Here is a 16,239-nt window from a genome sequence, read left to right as displayed (position 1 = left end):
GCGCTTGCATTGCGAAGAAGGCTGGACTGAGACGCCGATTTTTTATAATTAATAACTCGTTAACTATTGCGAACATTGCAAGATGGTTGGGGACTTTTCGATTTAGTTTAGTCCGCTCTATCTACACAAGAAGCAAGTCCCAAATATTCGCTGGCACCCTGTACTTTTATAGCTTATTTTATTGATTGCTACAAAAAAAATGGCGATTCTTGCTGGGGCGCCAATTCTGCACATTTACCAAGAATCCTTCAAGACCATATATCATTGTCCGAGTATCCTATAATTGATACAAGTACCCATACAGCACCGAAGCTTTCAGAAACATTTCAGAAAACATTGTTGCAATGTTACAATGTTTCTGAAGTGTTTCTGAAAGCTTCGGTGCTGTATGGGTGGTATAGGCGATTATTGTGATATTAGTTTAAATAGTAAGATAAATGTTTTTCTTATCTTATACATATGTGACATCATGTCTGTGCCTCTTAAGCTTGATTGTGTAACACGTGTTATTTCTTAATAAATAGTGTCTGTATAAAAATGACGAGTGTGCGTAATTGCACGATATTTGTAGTTCATAAAAGAAATGACGATCACGTTATTAAATAATATTAAATTTGGCGAAGATTGTAGGGACTGTGAGTTTTTAATATACTGACCAATAAAATGGGGCACGCCGGAGAGACAATCGCGTTGCAATGTCACACTAACGTGATCGAATTTTCGCACGGGTTGTCCCGGGTACAAGGCCGCGTCGCACAGTTATGAATGACGTGGTCGCAAGGTGGGGTGACCGTGCACCAGCGTTGACCGAACCAGGAGTGTACGAGACTACCGTCCCTCGTAGCCTCTCAAATGTTTCGAATGAAATAAGCAAGCGATCCTAACAAACGATGCGACACAGAACAGAAGAGACGACAGACGATTGGAAATTGTATCGCACCTTGAAAGTTTTCAATTGTCCTCCCGCTTTTTACCGTTTTAGAAGAGAACAAAAAATTGTGCCCTCTTACAAGGAACGTGCCCGGGCTCTTGGATCCGTCGCGACGGTCATGAGCCCGTAGCGCGCGATTGGTGCGCCGGCAAGGGGGTCGTACACCTTCGGCTGCATTCGTTCGCCTTCGCCGCCCCACCGCCGCGAGGGCCCCTCCCATCGGGGGTGATTCGCAGATCTGCGGCGATGGTCGTTCAGTCAACGTTCATAAATGATGACGTAAGGTTCGCGGCTCGTAGCGAGCTGGCGATTCGTGGTACGTGGTTAACGGCCTGTCAGTGAACCTCGGACGGAGATGGGGACGCAGAAGCCCGGGGAGTGGGCGAATTTGGTGCTCGCGCGTTTCGAGGATCAGGTGCGCGATCGCTCCGATGCTCCGATGCAGGGAAGCATCGGTCACCCTGGCCCCCGTTTCCTGGTCGTTACGTTTCGTGTGCTCGCCCTCCTCGTCTCACCCTCTTCCGGTGTACGGCTACACCTCCTCTTCTCCTCCTCCTCCTAATGTCACGTTCACGATGCATCTATTGGCACTTGCGTCGGTACCCGTTTGTTCGTCGACTCCTCGTCAACGCCTTTCATGGGCGCGCCTTGAGGACTCCACACCGGTACCGGTCGGCCCCACTCCCCGCCATACTCGCATCCGTTCTCCGGGTATCGAATTTCGAGTTTTCTCGTTGCAGTGCGCGGGGTGGTGGCAATGCTTTCTCAGCCAACTGCTCCCGGCTTCCGGATCTCCGCGGCGGGCGAGGACGAGGATGCGACTGACAGCCGGTTGTGCCCACGAGTCGGTCAGCGTTGATTCAGGCTGAATTTGAACTTGAAATGATACCCGACGGCAGGCTACGCCGCAAGAAACGCAATTCGAAAATCCCGATTCCAGAGATTCTCGCGAACCCTTAACGTGGACAACGACGAAATTTACAAAAGGGAATTCGTAAAGATTGCACACCGTTGCCTCAGACGTTTCACTTCTCTGACACAAATTTGCCGAAAGATTCGCTCTCCCTTGTACTTGCTCGCGCGATATCTCGGCGAGAAGCGACTCGTCGAAACGACGTCGAACCGATGTCGAGTCGTTTCGGTATCGATCGGCGAAATCATTTCTCACTGGGATATGCCGATTTTACACCCGGTTTTCTAGGCGCGGCAAAGAGAATTGTATTTTACACGGAAATCGATCAGAGATTTGTTTAAAATTTCGATAGATCAGGGCTTGTTGAAGTGTTCCTACCACGAAGAGCGGCGTGTCGAAGTCTCGCATTGAGCACAAACGAGATTCATTCGCGCAAATGACGTAGAGACTGGCACGTTCAATACGTCGGCCTGATTGAAATGTTAAAATTCGCCTTGGCGCAATTCTCTCAACTCGACACGATTGCGAGACGCTCGACGTTTTGCCACCAGGCTGTCGTACGAGCAGTCATTGATCCAACGTCTCTCGGACGTAACAGAGGGGATCGAACTGAACGGGTTTTCGAATTGGCCATCGCGATCTAGATTTGTCCTCCGAGGGGGGGGGGGGGAAGAAATCGAACGTCCTGTGATCGCGTAAGACGGTCGTACGTTTCGAGTGAGTATCGATATAAAGTGGAGGGGATCGCCGTGGCAGAGAATACGATGTCGTCCTACCCTCCTTGATTCGTTCATTCATGAAAAGATGCATTCTTGCAAAGATGGCCCCTCCTCTCCCGGCTCCCCTCGTGCGGTTTGACCTTCGCCCCCTCCGCCTCAATCTCGCCGCGAGAGCAGCTCAATCAAGGTGTATACACAGTAACGTATCTATTAGGGGCGCGAGGCGTAGATATCGGTAGATCTTGCAACCGCGTTATCTCCTTTACCCCCCGCTGTACGTTAGCGTGAGTGACGAGAGGGACGATGTGATCGCGATTAAAACTGCGTGTTACTCGCGCGCGGTACGCGGTATGAATTTGCGCGAACGTGGGTATTCGCGAAACCAACGGGGACGTTGACAATGGGCACTCGGTCAACGAATCTTTCCGAGCAAATTGAATAGATTTCAGGTCGAGATCCTGTACACTCGCATTCGTCCCGCCCCCGTGAAAGTGGCGATGAAAAAGGGGGAAAAAAAGCACAGAGAACGAATTCTCTTACAGTAGGTGCGTTTGACGCGAGTCGATGAATGAGACGGGGTGGATCCATGAATGAAAGTTGGCATTCCCTTTACGCACAGCTCGACCGCGCCGCCCGCGCTACCCGAACAAAGGGGAATAAAACCGAAATTGATTGAGTCGCACGAACGTACGAGCGGGACGTTTCCCGACGCCGAGGCAGACGTTAGTCGCCACATTATTTCAATGATCGTCACCTTTCGCCCCCTCGTTGCCTCCTCCATTCCAGTAGTCGCCGTACCCGCGGGAGACGAAAATGGATTTACCCATTGCTCGTCCGCGCACACTTTGTACTTTATTTAAATATATATATTTATTATGCATTGTACACGTTTTGTTTATTTTCACCTCTCTCTAAGAGATCGCTCCTTTGAACTCCAGCTGCCGTGTCGTTCCGGTTCCGAGAGCCCTCATTCTCGGGTGAACGAGAAGAGGAGCAAGAAATGCCTGATAGAGATCTCCCGGTACCGTTTCTCGCTCGTCATATCTGGCCTCACGAAGATGCTGCAGCGGGTCAACGAGCTGACGCCGAACACGAGCAGCCAGCGGCCGTTCCAGCCCAAAGATCAGGACCGGCAAGAGTCCATCATCATCGTTCTAGACACGCTGGAGAAGTGTCTGGCGAACACGCCGAAGGACACGACGAAATTTGAGGAGGCGATGAACGTGAAACTGCTGCTTCGGGAGATATGCCAGTTCATAGGTGAGCGGGACAGCAGAGCGGGTAAAGCTCGCGGTGTCGAGTAGAATTGAGTGCACGTGAGGGTCGGGGTCCAAGGACAATTGTTAATATTTGAGTCTCCAAGAGTAATTTCTCACAGGCATGCCGTACGACAGCCCACAGACGAAAATGATAAGGGATTTAGCGAGCAAGGTGCTATTCGCTCTAAGTCTGAATTTCTTCAACGCGGTCTTCAACCGGATATCGGCCAGACTTCAGGAACTGTCCAACAGCGGGGACGAGAATCCGGACTGCAGTGACATCGAGCTGATGCAGTATATCAATGTCGACGTCCACAGGTTGACCAGGCTTCTGAACGGTAGGCGGTGATTATTAACGTGGCGTCGCGATTGCGTAAAGCGGAGATTTAATTGTACACTCACGCGCGCGTTCGCTCGCTATCGCTGCAGAAACTATACAGAAAGTCCGGCAGCTCGTTGGCAAGAAGTCGGCATATCTCGTGCTCATGAATCCACTGGAGAAGGCGATCTGGAACTGGATGGACACGTATCCGCAGGAGTTCGCCAATGTGCAGAAGCAGCCTAATGAGGATCTGAATAAGGCCTGCGAGGAGTTGTTCGATATCCTCGACACGTTCGTGGTTGAGAAGAAGAGCCGCGCGGCCACCGTCTGGCCACTGCAGATGATGCTGCTGGTACTCTCGCCCAAGATACTGGAGATTGTGAGCGCCGATTCCAGATCACCCGATTCGCCACGATATTCGAGGAAGAAACAGTTTATCGATAGTGTAAAGCGTAGTCTGAGAATGCACGGCAGCTCCTCTAGTCGCCAACTGTCCGAGGCCGCGGCGATCACATGCGTAAATCTGATTAAGGCGGCCACGTACGTCAGCAACACCGAATCTGGTAACAACGTCGTCCTAACTCTAGCACAGCAGCTGATGGACGATTTGATGAGCCTTCTCTTCAACCCCTCGAAGCCGTTTTCACGCGGGCAGAATTACAGTGCGCAGGACGTCGATCTAATGATTGACTCCTTCGTCAGCTCCTTCCGTATCAATCCACATAACAACGAAGTTTTTAAGTTTTGCCTGAATGTCAATTACCCGTCAACGTACCAGTTCGTCCTGGTCAGCTCATTATACAAGCAAGTGCCGAAACTATTTTCTTCTCGCAGCAATCGCATGCGGATCTTGCTAGTTGGCAAGTCTGATCGGTTCTGTTGCCGTATTTCAGAATCTTTACGCAACCGAGATTATCGTGGTGGCCGGAGACCAGTCTTGTATATTCCTACGGGACAGAACTCAGGAATATGTTTACCGATACTCTGAACAAGGTGACGCAGAACTGTATGTGGAATACGCCGCTGCGTATGATTCACAACTTTGCCCTCAAGCCTAAAGAGGAGATGGCCAATTCCAAAAATCTGTTGTTGGTGATGGTGCGACTCATTCACGTAGACCCTATGTTGATGTTGCATGTATGTTCCTTTTAAATAAATATGATTTACTTATGAATATAAGCATTAACAGATGCTGATGAAAAGTATAAATAATAAAACATTTGCTACTCTCTCATGAACATTCAACTTAAGTAAAAAAAATATATATATATATAATTAAGATGTACAACTATATATAAACTAAATATGGATAACACGTCCAAGGGCTCCATATTAATTTTACAGAATTACGGCACAGCTGGTCACGAAATACAAAAGTCCACTTTAGAATTGATTAATGGACTTGTCTCGTTAGTCCATCAATCCACGATGCCGGACATCGCCCACGAAGCGATGGAGGCTTTGCTAGTTCTGCACCACCCGGACAAGGTTAAAGCGTGGAATCCAGAAGCACCGCTCGACACTTTCTGGGACGCCAGTTCGCAAGTCGTTTTCTCGATCTCCCAGAAATTGATTCAACATCAGATTTTCAATTACACGACTATACTTAAATGGCTTCGCGAGATATTGATTTGTAGGAATACTTTTCTTTCTCAGTACAAAGATTATGGGAATGTGGACAGCCACATTGCAATTAGTAAACAAGCGCATATTAAACTTGAGGTACAGACCCCTTTGATCACTACATTACTGTCATAAAATTACAATTATTTTACGAAAGTTAACGTGTCCAGGTCGTGTGCTTGATGTATTTATGGAGTATAGACATGGAGGCGGTTTTAGTATCCATGTCTTGTTTTGCATTATTATGTGAAGAAGCTGAAATTCTTTGTGGCAGCGATGAGGTAGCAGTGACCTGTCTGCTTCCAAATTATCAGTTATATTCAGAATTGGCACAAGCTTCGACCGTGTTGATCTCTGGTGAGTATTATTATTTTTTTAATAAGATTTCACGAGAACATTCAGAGTAGATGGAAAGAAATATTCTCCTGGATTCAAAGATTCGCTTGTGAACTTTTGAATTCGTTTCACTATTTTAATTAATAAAATTCTTATTCGTCTGTAGTAGAGTATTAAAGATCTTGTTATCGTAATAGCCCACGGGGAGAGTAGACTATGTTATCAGGAATATAATCACGGTAAGTCTCCAATTGTATTCACTATCTTTTTTTAATGACAAAACTGTTAAGTGCAGCAATTGAAAGTTTCTTTTTATTTCAGGGCGTGCTACATTACAAAAAAGAATATTATTCCTGTTGAGAAAGATAGAACATTGCGTGAATGGTATACAACCAGTACGTATATTAAAACTTATTTTTTTTTGTTCTTACACCTAATACGGGATTTAAACACGAACATGAAATAGTCTTTTTACAAGTAGACAGTACATTTGTATTTTTAGGCTTGGGAAGAAACATTTAGAAATTGGGAAGCAACTTCCCGGCAATTGTCCAATTATCCTAAAAGCAAGACTGAGGACGTGCAGGTAGAGCCGTTTTGTCGCGGTAATATAAAACGGAGAGCAGCACATCAGAATTCAGAGCACGAAGTGGAAGAGCAAATTAACGAGTGGGCCAACATGACAGGGTTTCTTTGCGCTTTAGGCGGAGTATGCTTACAACGTCGTTCACCTAGTAAACCACCGTACGGTGTATTCCCTTTTAATCCCGAGCATAAAAGGGGCTTGACGAAACAACAGGATTCCATTTCGGGCTTAACAAATGCTAATCAAGAGGCGCAATTTTGTCCAGTGACACAATTCGTATTCAACTTATTACGATTACTAATTTGCAACAACGAGAAACTTGGCAGTCAAATACAGAAGCATGTAAAGGAGTTGGTCGCGCATGAGATGAGTCCTGCCCTATATCCAATATTGTTCGATCAAATAAAAAATTTTGTTGAGAAATTCTTCGATCCACGTGGACACGTGGTAGTGTCGGATTTAAACACGCAGTTCATTGAACATACCATATTTATAATGAAAAACATTCTGGACTCAAAGACGGATCAACCATCGGAATACCTCGGAGTGACTAACATTGAAGGGATGATGTTGGCAATCGTCAGATACGTTAGGCATTTGGATATGACGGTGCACTCGATTTGTATCAAAACCAAATTATGCCAGTTGGTTGAAGCCATGATGAAGAGGCGGGACGATCTGGCATTTAGACAGGAGTTGAAATTTCGCAACAAACTAGTTGAATATTTAACCGAGTGGGTAATGTGTACGCACCCTTTTTCTTCAACAACTGTCAACGATATTACAGCTTACACCAGGTGAAATATTTTCTCTCGCTTTATATATAAAAGTATATAAATATGCCAGATTTGTATGTTGAAAACTAAAAATTTTGACTATTGAATCTATCTTTAACTTTTTATAGAGATTTGGATCAAGCTTGCATGGAAGCAGTAGGAGCATTATTACGCGGACTTCCTCTTCAGCCTGAAGATTCTGACCGTGTTGAATTGATGGAAGCAAAGTCTGAACTATTTTCGAAATATTTCATGCTTTTTATGAATCTAATAAATTACTGTAACGAACCATCATTATCATCGGAGGACAAGGATGTTGGGTCTCGGCAATCGCCTACTTTAACGACTAACAAACTAGCCACTTTGCGCAACACTACCATTCAAGCTATGAGTAATCTTCTTAGTGCGAATATAGACAGCGGCTTGAGACATTCAATACGTACGTAAAAAATCAATTTATACTTTTAATTCAAGAATTTTCTGGAGAAACTGATTAAGTCCCAAAAGCATATTTCTTGCTCAATTTTATTCACTATTTTATTTCTTCCAGAGAATTCTTCCGTTATTCGTTAGCTATTAACAACTAATGGCTCTGTCATCTAAATCTTTAACTTCTCATTTAGATTTAGGCTATAACGCGGATCTTCAGACGCGAGCCGCATTTATGGAAGTGTTGACTAAAATCCTTCAGCAGGGTACGGAATTTGATACCCTAGCTGAGACTGTCCTAGCGGACAGATACGAGCAATTGGTTCAACTTGTTACAATGATCAGTGATAAAGGTGAATTGCCTATCGCCATGGCATTGGCTAATGTAGTGACGACAAATCAAATGGATGAGTTAGCGCGTGTCTTCGTGACACTGTTTGACGCGAAGCATTTATTGTCTCCTCTATTATGGAATATGCTTTACCGAGAAGTCGAGCTAACTGATTGTATACAGACTCTTTTTCGCGGTAATACTCTGGGAAGTAAGATCATGTCCTTCTGCTTTAAAATTTATGGCACCAGCTACTTGCAAGGTTTGCTCGAGCCACTCATCAAACCTTTACTGGACGAGCCCACGATTAGTTTTGAGGTAGATAGCGCAAGGATTGACCCTAGCGAAAATATAGAACAAAACGGTGACAACTTAATTATATTGACACAAAAAGTGTTTAATGCTATTGTATCATCAGCAGATATGTAAGTCGTCATTTATTATAACTTGCAAGTGAAAAATCACACGAAGTTCAAGTTTAACATTTCTTTTCAGGTTTCCTCCACAGCTGCGCTCGATGTGTCACTGCCTGTATCAAGTATTGTGCAAGAGATTTCCGCAATCTCCGCAAAGCAACATTGTGGCCGTAGGAACGGTGATATTTCTACGTTTCATTAATCCTGCCATTGTCTCGCCCCAAGAGACGGGTATTGTGAACAAACCGATACCGTACGAAGTCAAACGAGGCCTCATGCTTATGTCAAAGATATTGCAGAATATTGCAAATCACGTAGAGTTCAGCAAGGAGCAACATATGTTGCCGTTTAATGATTTTTTGAGAACACATTTCGAGATCGGTCGACGATTCATCATTCAAATAGCATCGGATTGTGAAACGATTGATCAAATCAGCCATCCTATGTCATTCGTTTCGGATGCCAATGTCTTGGCATTGCATAGATTGTTGTGGAATCATCAGGAAAAAATTGGAGACTATCTTAGTAGTAGCAGAGACCACAAAGCTGTTGGCAGGAGACCATTTGATAAGATGGCTACGTTATTAGCGTATCTTGGTCCACCTGAACATAAACCAGTGGATTCTCAGTAAGTTTTCGAGCTATTCGCTTTAATTGCGCCATCATCACAGTTTCCCTATTCGTTAATAGCTAATAGCGAATTCTATGTTTCAATTTCAGCTCGCTCTTTTCGACTGCTTATGTTCGCATGTCACGATGGGCGAACAAAGACTTGTCGTCGACTAATTTTGAAGAGATCATGATCAAGCATAATATGCATGAGAGAGAGGAATTTAAAAGCATTCAGAGCATGAATATCTTTTATCAAGCAGGCACTAGCAAGCAAGGCTATCCAGTATTTTATTATATTTCACGACGATTCAAGTATGTGTACAAATCGTTTATACACGATAGCAGTAAAGATGTAGCAGAGTTTACCATTTACATTTTGATTTTCAGACTCGGCGAAACGAACGGCGATCTGTTGATATATCACGTCATTCTAACTTTAAAACCTTTCTACCACTCTCCATACGACGTAGTCGTCGATCTCACTCATACGTGTTCAGATAATCGGTTTAGAACAGAATTTTTACAAAAGTGGTTTTACGTTCTACCTGAGGCAGCCTATGAAAATCTCCATGCGGTATACATTTACAATTGTAACAATTGGGTACGCGAATACACAAAGTATCATGATAGTATCCTAGCGCCGTTGAAAGGTAATCGGAAGATTGTCTTCATCGATGGCCAAGTGAAATTAAACGATGTGATTGATGTCGAGCAACAGAAATTACCTGGAGCGACATTATCCCTGGACGAAGACTTAAAAGTGTTCACCGGCGTCTTGAAGCTATCTCACAAAGAGATGAGAGTATCCGTGAAGATCGGACCAACGACGTTGCAGATAACGCACACGGACAGATCGAAAGTGTTATCGCAATCCATTCTCTTAAATGACGTCTATTATGCATCCGAAATAGAGGAAGTTTGTCTGGTGGACGACAATTCATTTGTGCTGACCATTTCCAACGAAGCAGGACCTCTGACTTTCGCTCACAACGATTGCGACAGTATCGTGCAGAATATAATTCACATCAGGAATCGCTGGGTGCTGTCGCAGCCGGACTCTATGTCCATTCACTCGAAAATCAGGCCTAAGGATGTGCCCGGCACCCTTTTGAACATGGCCTTGCTGAATCTCGGTAGTCCGGACCCCAATCTTCGGACTGCCGCGTACAATCACCTGTGTGCGCTCACGGCGACGTTTGGCTTGAAAATAGAGGGTCAACTGTTGGAAACGTCTGGTATTTGCATACCGTCGAATAACACCATATTCATCAAGCATTTGAGCGAGACTCTGGCGGCGAACGATCCGCATCTCACACTCGAGTTTCTTAAGGAATGTATACAAGGCTTCAGGGAATCGACTATCGAGCTGAAGCACTTATGCCTGGAATATATGACACCATGGCTCAGCAACCTCGTGCGATTTTACAAACCGCACGATGAGGGTGGTAAGCGGCAGAAGCAAGTCACAGAGATCCTAGATGATTTAATTACATTGACTGTCCAGGAGATTGAAATGTATCCGAGTATACAGGCCAAGATCTGGAGTACGATTGGTATGCTGCCGGAACTGATAGACGTTGTTCTTGATATTTTTCTCCAACGTAGCGCGCGATATGGCTTAGGCTCACCGATGGCTGAGATCATGGCTGATACTGCAGTCGCTCTGGCGTCCGGTAACGTGCAACTGGTCGCCAAAAAACTAATCAACAAGGTATGTCGAATCGTGGACAAGACATGCATGTCGCCGACATCGCAACTAGAGCAGCATATAATGTGGAGTGACATAGCGATTCTGGCGAGATATCTCCTGATGCTGTCGTTTAATAACTGCCTGGATGTAGGAAAACACTTGCCGTACATTTTTCACACGGTGACGTTGCTTGTATGTTCCGGCAGTTTGACCATGCGAGCTTCCACTCATGGTTTGGTGATCAACAGTATTCATTCACTGTGCACGTGCAGTTCACCTTCGTTTACCGAAGATACACATAGGATACTACGGATGAGCCTCGACGAGTTCTCACTGCCTAAGTTTTATCTGTTGTTCGGTATTAGCAAAGTGAAATCCGCTGCTGGCACGGCTTTCTACAAACACCCAAAATCCAGCTGTAAACACGCGAATGAAAAGTGGCTTAGTAACGAGAGAAGTTCGTACGGAACACAGGACAAGGAGAGACTCTATTTAACCAGTTTGGAAGTCATAACCGACGCTCTTCTGGAGATCATGGAGGCCTGCATGCGGGATATTTCAAAGTGCGATTGGTTAAAAACATGGACATCATTAGCGAAGAACTTTGCCTTCTGCTTAAATCCAGCTTTGCAGCCACGAGCCCTCATTGTCTTTGGCTGTATCAGCAAAAGTATAACGGATCAAGACATGAGGCAATTACTGAAGATACTGATGAAGGCACTCGAAAGTTTCAACGATATTAATCTTATGGAGGCTATTGTTATGTGTTTAACACGATTGCAACCTCTGCTACGACCCGTAAGTTTTCGTCTAGGGTTTTAGGGAATCGTTCAACTTCAATATTCAGTAAGGAAGTTTATGTCGACCTTAACTGGCCCAAGTTTAATATAAATTAATAGTGCGACGTTTCGACTTTTGATTGAGGTCCTTTTCAAGCAAGATCTTAAAAATGTGTGTGTAAAAGTTGTAAGATCAGTCATGCTCCGGTCATCGAATATTGCGAACGTTTCTAATTTTGCGTCTTTCTTTCTTTTTATTTTGTAACTCATGTTCTCTCGTATCGATTGTTCTCACTACAATGACAATCTTATAACTCTTACACACACATTGTTAAGATCTTGCTTGAAAAGGACCTAAACCAAAGGTCGTAAGATCGACATAAATTTCCTTATTGTTATTTATTACTGGCAACCTTAAGAATCTTTAATTTTTCCATTTTCAATATCAAATCTGCTTTATCGTTTTCTGTCAAGGAATCCCCGATACATAGATATTTATTCTGGGTTGCCACATCCGTTCTCGAGCTAGACGAAGTGTCGTTATACGCATCCGGCCTAGCCCTTCTTGAGCAGAATTTACACACACTTGACTCGCAGGGCACTTTCGACGAAAAGGTCTGCATTCTTCATTTCTCCTCGAATCTTGATTAATCTATAAACATCTGTCAATATGCAGAATAATAGAGACTAAACCATTACCCATTACTCTTTTCAGACATTAGAATACGTAATGATGTCAACGCGTGAACCTTTGGAATATCAGTTTAAACAGTTGGATCATACTGTTGGTTTGTCCTTTAAATCGAACTTTCATTTTGCCCTGGTCGGTCATCTTCTGAAAGGCTACAGGCATCCTACGCCGACTACAGTCACCAGGACGGTTAGAGTATTGACTATGTTGCTGGCAATCGTGGCTAAGCCTTCCAAGAGGGATAAATTCGAAGTAACGCCTGAAAGTGTCCCTTACTTGACCGGTACGTTTACGTTGGTTTACAATAAGTTCGAGATATAAAAAAATTATTCTGAATTTCATTCTGCAGCGCTAGTAGCTGTGTCAGAAGAAGTTCGTAGCAGATGTCACATCCGACACTCTCTTGACAAAAGTTTGCACGATTCGTCAGGTAGTTCGGACGTTCTCGATACTCTACCATCGCGCAATACGGTGACTATCATTTTTCCGTTTGCTGTTATAATACAGAATTCGTAAAACATAATACATAAAGTACATATAAAGAAATTTTACATTCGCCAGGATATACCTGGAGCTTCCAATCCTACGAGTAGAAGACAGAAGACCTGGGATTTATTGGATCAATCGGCGCTTACTCAAGCGAAACAACAAAAACAGTCTGCGCAGGTATAAAAATAATGTAATTACAAGCGCGCGCGCATATTTTTTGTTTAAAGATTTGTGCATTTGAAATATCGTAGGAACACCAACTTTTGTGACCCCAAAAATCTTACTTTTTTTATTATTATTTATTATAATAGAGTATATCGAAATGTAGCACTATTTTCTCGCACACACAATTACGTATTTAGCAAGTTAAAGAGGAATATCACTCTCGTGCATACAGAGAGCATGAAGTTAGTTTGGAACAATGCACTGCATGATCCTAAAGTTCTAAAAGAACCGAGAGAAATGCTCGCACGAAATAAAATTATGCAGAGCTTATTCGTACAAAATCTGAATTATCTTTCTCAAAATATTCATATGTGTAAGTTGCGCGACAAATCATATTGCTTCTTTACTATCGCTTTGCTTATCTTGTCTCTACGAATTGTTCAATCAAATCTTTCACCAAGGAATAACTGTTTATCAAATCAGTCTCTTACCTGAGAACCTTGTATGTGTGTGTATGTGTTTTACCTACAAAATATAACAAAATGTGAAAATATAGTAAATCTATATCCATGTATTTATCTAGAATTATATTCTATATTTTTGGGGTAGGTATCTAACTTTATTTACTGTATTCTTGGTATGAAGTTTTTCAGTTCAGTTTCATCACTGAATTTCTTGATTCATATAAAAAAGTATCAAAGCTTTCAAGCACAAGTTAAACGAAAGTTGATTTTACGTGATGGTTTGTCTATCGTTTGCCGTACTTTTCAATCCGATCCCGCAGTTGATACTAGTAGACTTGTTACGCATAGCATATAACATTATTTTATTCCTCCATGCATCTCTGTTTATTCTCTCGGTGTGTGCCCGCGTCTGCCTGTGCCTGCCTGGATTATATAAAATACCATACAACTTGTCACTAACAAGACTGGCCGGCTTTTATTTAAATCGCAGCGATCCTTGAGCGTGCCGAGCGCAAAGGACGACAAATCGATGGACAACGTAGAACATCAGGTAAGTGTCATTTCAATAATAATTTTTGTACTTTTTCTCTCTCTTGGAATCGAAATGGTTTTCTATAACTATTTATATTGGGAATATGGAACGGCCCACATTTATAATATTTAATTTTTTAAGCTCATCGCGAGTCGACATAACGAAAAAAACTAACGTATTCGTATTCTTATGCTACACACAGAGAGATCGCAGCACCAGAGTGAGCCTAAGCAACGAAAATAACGTCTTACTCGATCCGGAGGTATTAACGGACTTTTCAACGCAAACCTTGGTGCTGACCATGTTGGCTACGCTGGTGAAGTATTGTACCAATGACAACGAAACACGAATATTGTATGAATATCTGGCAGAGGCAACCGTAGTTTTTCCTAAAGTTTTTCCAGTCGTGTGAGTTAAACGGGATATCTGAGACTAATCATCAATATTTTTCAAATATTTATAACTTGCCGGATATCTTTGCAGACATAATTTGCTCGACGCGAAGATCAATAGCGTATTGTCTTCCTGTCATGACCAAGCGATACTGAACGCCGTTCAAACTATCATACAGAACATGATAGCTTGTGAAGATTCGAACCAGCAACATCATTTGCAACACTATTTGCAAAGCTGCGGATTCCGCGGCCTTTGGAGATTCGCAGGACTTTACACGAATGTAAATTTTGGATTTTAACATTTGATTATCTGTTTAATAATTGAATCTTAATATGAATCTAGATGCTAAAAGTCTTATTTATTTGTAATGCAATTGACAATGTGTTTACAGTCAAACTGTACGCCCGAGAGTGCCGAATTGTTTGTGAATTGTCTGAGAGCAATGGTGGAAATGTGTTTGACGATGCAAGAATTGAATAGTAAAGAGACAGGTGTCGGGAGGAATAAACGCGCTGGCAGCTGTCAATCAGATTTTGCATCGAGAACAAGACCATCCGCTGGAATTGTCCAAGAACAGTCTCGTTCTTCAATAGAGATCGACGCTTCTTCCGTTCATTCACAGTGAGTTTCATTTTACTCGCAAGGCGAGTTTGCTGCTTAAATGCGATTTTGCGTTATCGCGGATATGCAAAAACACAATGCACACCAAACAAATTGTATGTTTCAGTCATAATACGGATAGCAAGCGAAACAATTCGGTTGATTCGAGTCAAACTAAGGACATGGGTGGTGGTGATGGTTCACAACCTTAGCAATTAATTTGCGATGCTGGCAGGCAGTGTGATAAAAGTGTGCGTACGAAGCAAAATAATCGTAAGCTGCAACGGCAGATGAGATGTGTGAACTCTAAATAATTACATTGTAAATATAGGTAAGATATTAATGATTTAATTAAAAGGTACTATTACTTGTATTAATTCATCAAGAATTATTTGACGCCGGTACATGACTAACAATGATTAAGCTTCTAATCGACCATAACTGGCGATGTGTTTTAAACACTGAACTTTTATTGCGAAAAATATTACCTCAGCCAGGGTTTGAACCTGGATCTCTCTACACTCTAGGCGGGCGTCTCACCAATTCGAACCACCGAGACATATTAAAAATATTACCTCAGCCAGGGAGACGCCCGCCTAGAGTGTAGGGAGGTCCGGGTTCAAACCCTGGCTGAGGTAATATTTTTCGCAATAAATTTTCTGTTTTTAAAACACATCGCCAGTTGGTCGATTAGAAGCTTAATCATTGTACTATTTCAGTTACATTATGAAAGAGATTTACCTGCAAATATTTTATTTTACAGAACTTCGCACACGTTTATCCCGTGTTATTGATGTAACACGTTTGTCAGTCAGTTTAGTACAATGCCGTCCACATCATGATAATGAGCCTACAGACGTGGAAGTTGTCGAAAGTTATATTTTCGAAGAACCTTATTTTATTTTTATTAATGATTATTAATGTGTTAACGATTGACTTTCTTTGAATATTACATTATACAGGGTGAGTCTTTCCATATCCGATAAAATTTTTGAGAAGGTAGAACGGATCGAGATGAACGGAAAAGTCCTGTACCATTTTGCAATTTTCGTAATAGTTAACGATTAATTAATTATTAAAAATCGTTGTCTTAGGCCGGCCTACCGCCCAATTCGAGCGCGTGGCAAGATGTGACCGCCTGGCGATCGATAATGCTATGCGCACATCTCGCCACGCGCTC

The 16,239-nt window shown here is 42.9% G+C and overlaps 1 protein-coding gene across 5 annotated transcripts; it reads left to right on the top strand.

Annotated features, from left to right (window-relative positions):
* The first annotated feature begins 1,054 nt into the window (after nucleotides 1-1,054).
* LOC105566450 (neurofibromin) lies at nucleotides 1,055-16,013 on the top strand. 5 transcript variants are annotated; one of them, XM_012020460.1, is made up of 25 exons: nucleotides 1,055-1,346; nucleotides 3,502-3,823; nucleotides 3,942-4,160; nucleotides 4,252-4,948; nucleotides 5,038-5,281; nucleotides 5,489-5,866; nucleotides 5,938-6,124; nucleotides 6,301-6,342; nucleotides 6,425-6,498; nucleotides 6,606-7,486; nucleotides 7,594-7,904; nucleotides 8,089-8,650; nucleotides 8,721-9,269; nucleotides 9,362-9,565; nucleotides 9,641-11,741; nucleotides 12,197-12,337; nucleotides 12,438-12,696; nucleotides 12,763-12,884; nucleotides 12,975-13,079; nucleotides 13,995-14,081; nucleotides 14,266-14,471; nucleotides 14,547-14,739; nucleotides 14,851-15,080; nucleotides 15,187-15,390; nucleotides 15,823-16,013. In XM_012020460.1, the coding sequence occupies exons 1-24, from the start codon at nucleotides 1,287-1,289 to the stop codon at nucleotides 15,269-15,271; spliced, it is 8,259 nt and encodes a 2,752-aa protein (XP_011875850.1). In that variant the 5' UTR covers nucleotides 1,055-1,286; the 3' UTR covers nucleotides 15,272-15,390; nucleotides 15,823-16,013. The 5 variants fall into 5 exon arrangements, with proteins under 5 accessions (XP_011875850.1, XP_011875849.1, XP_011875848.1 ...); XM_012020459.1 differs by having other exon boundaries at nucleotides 12,957-13,079; XM_012020458.1 differs by having other exon boundaries at nucleotides 1,296-1,596; nucleotides 1,672-3,823; nucleotides 12,957-13,079.
* Nucleotides 16,014-16,239: the final 226 nt, after the last annotated feature.

This window comes from Vollenhovia emeryi, unplaced genomic scaffold (genome assembly GCF_000949405.1).
Source record: "Vollenhovia emeryi isolate VEMERY1.0 unplaced genomic scaffold, V.emery_V1.0 DF939144.1, whole genome shotgun sequence".
In the NCBI taxonomy this organism is placed as follows: Eukaryota; Metazoa; Arthropoda; class Insecta; order Hymenoptera; family Formicidae; genus Vollenhovia; species Vollenhovia emeryi.
The sequence above is the reverse complement of the archived record's forward strand: the minus strand, read 5'-3'. Positions and strand labels throughout refer to the sequence as shown.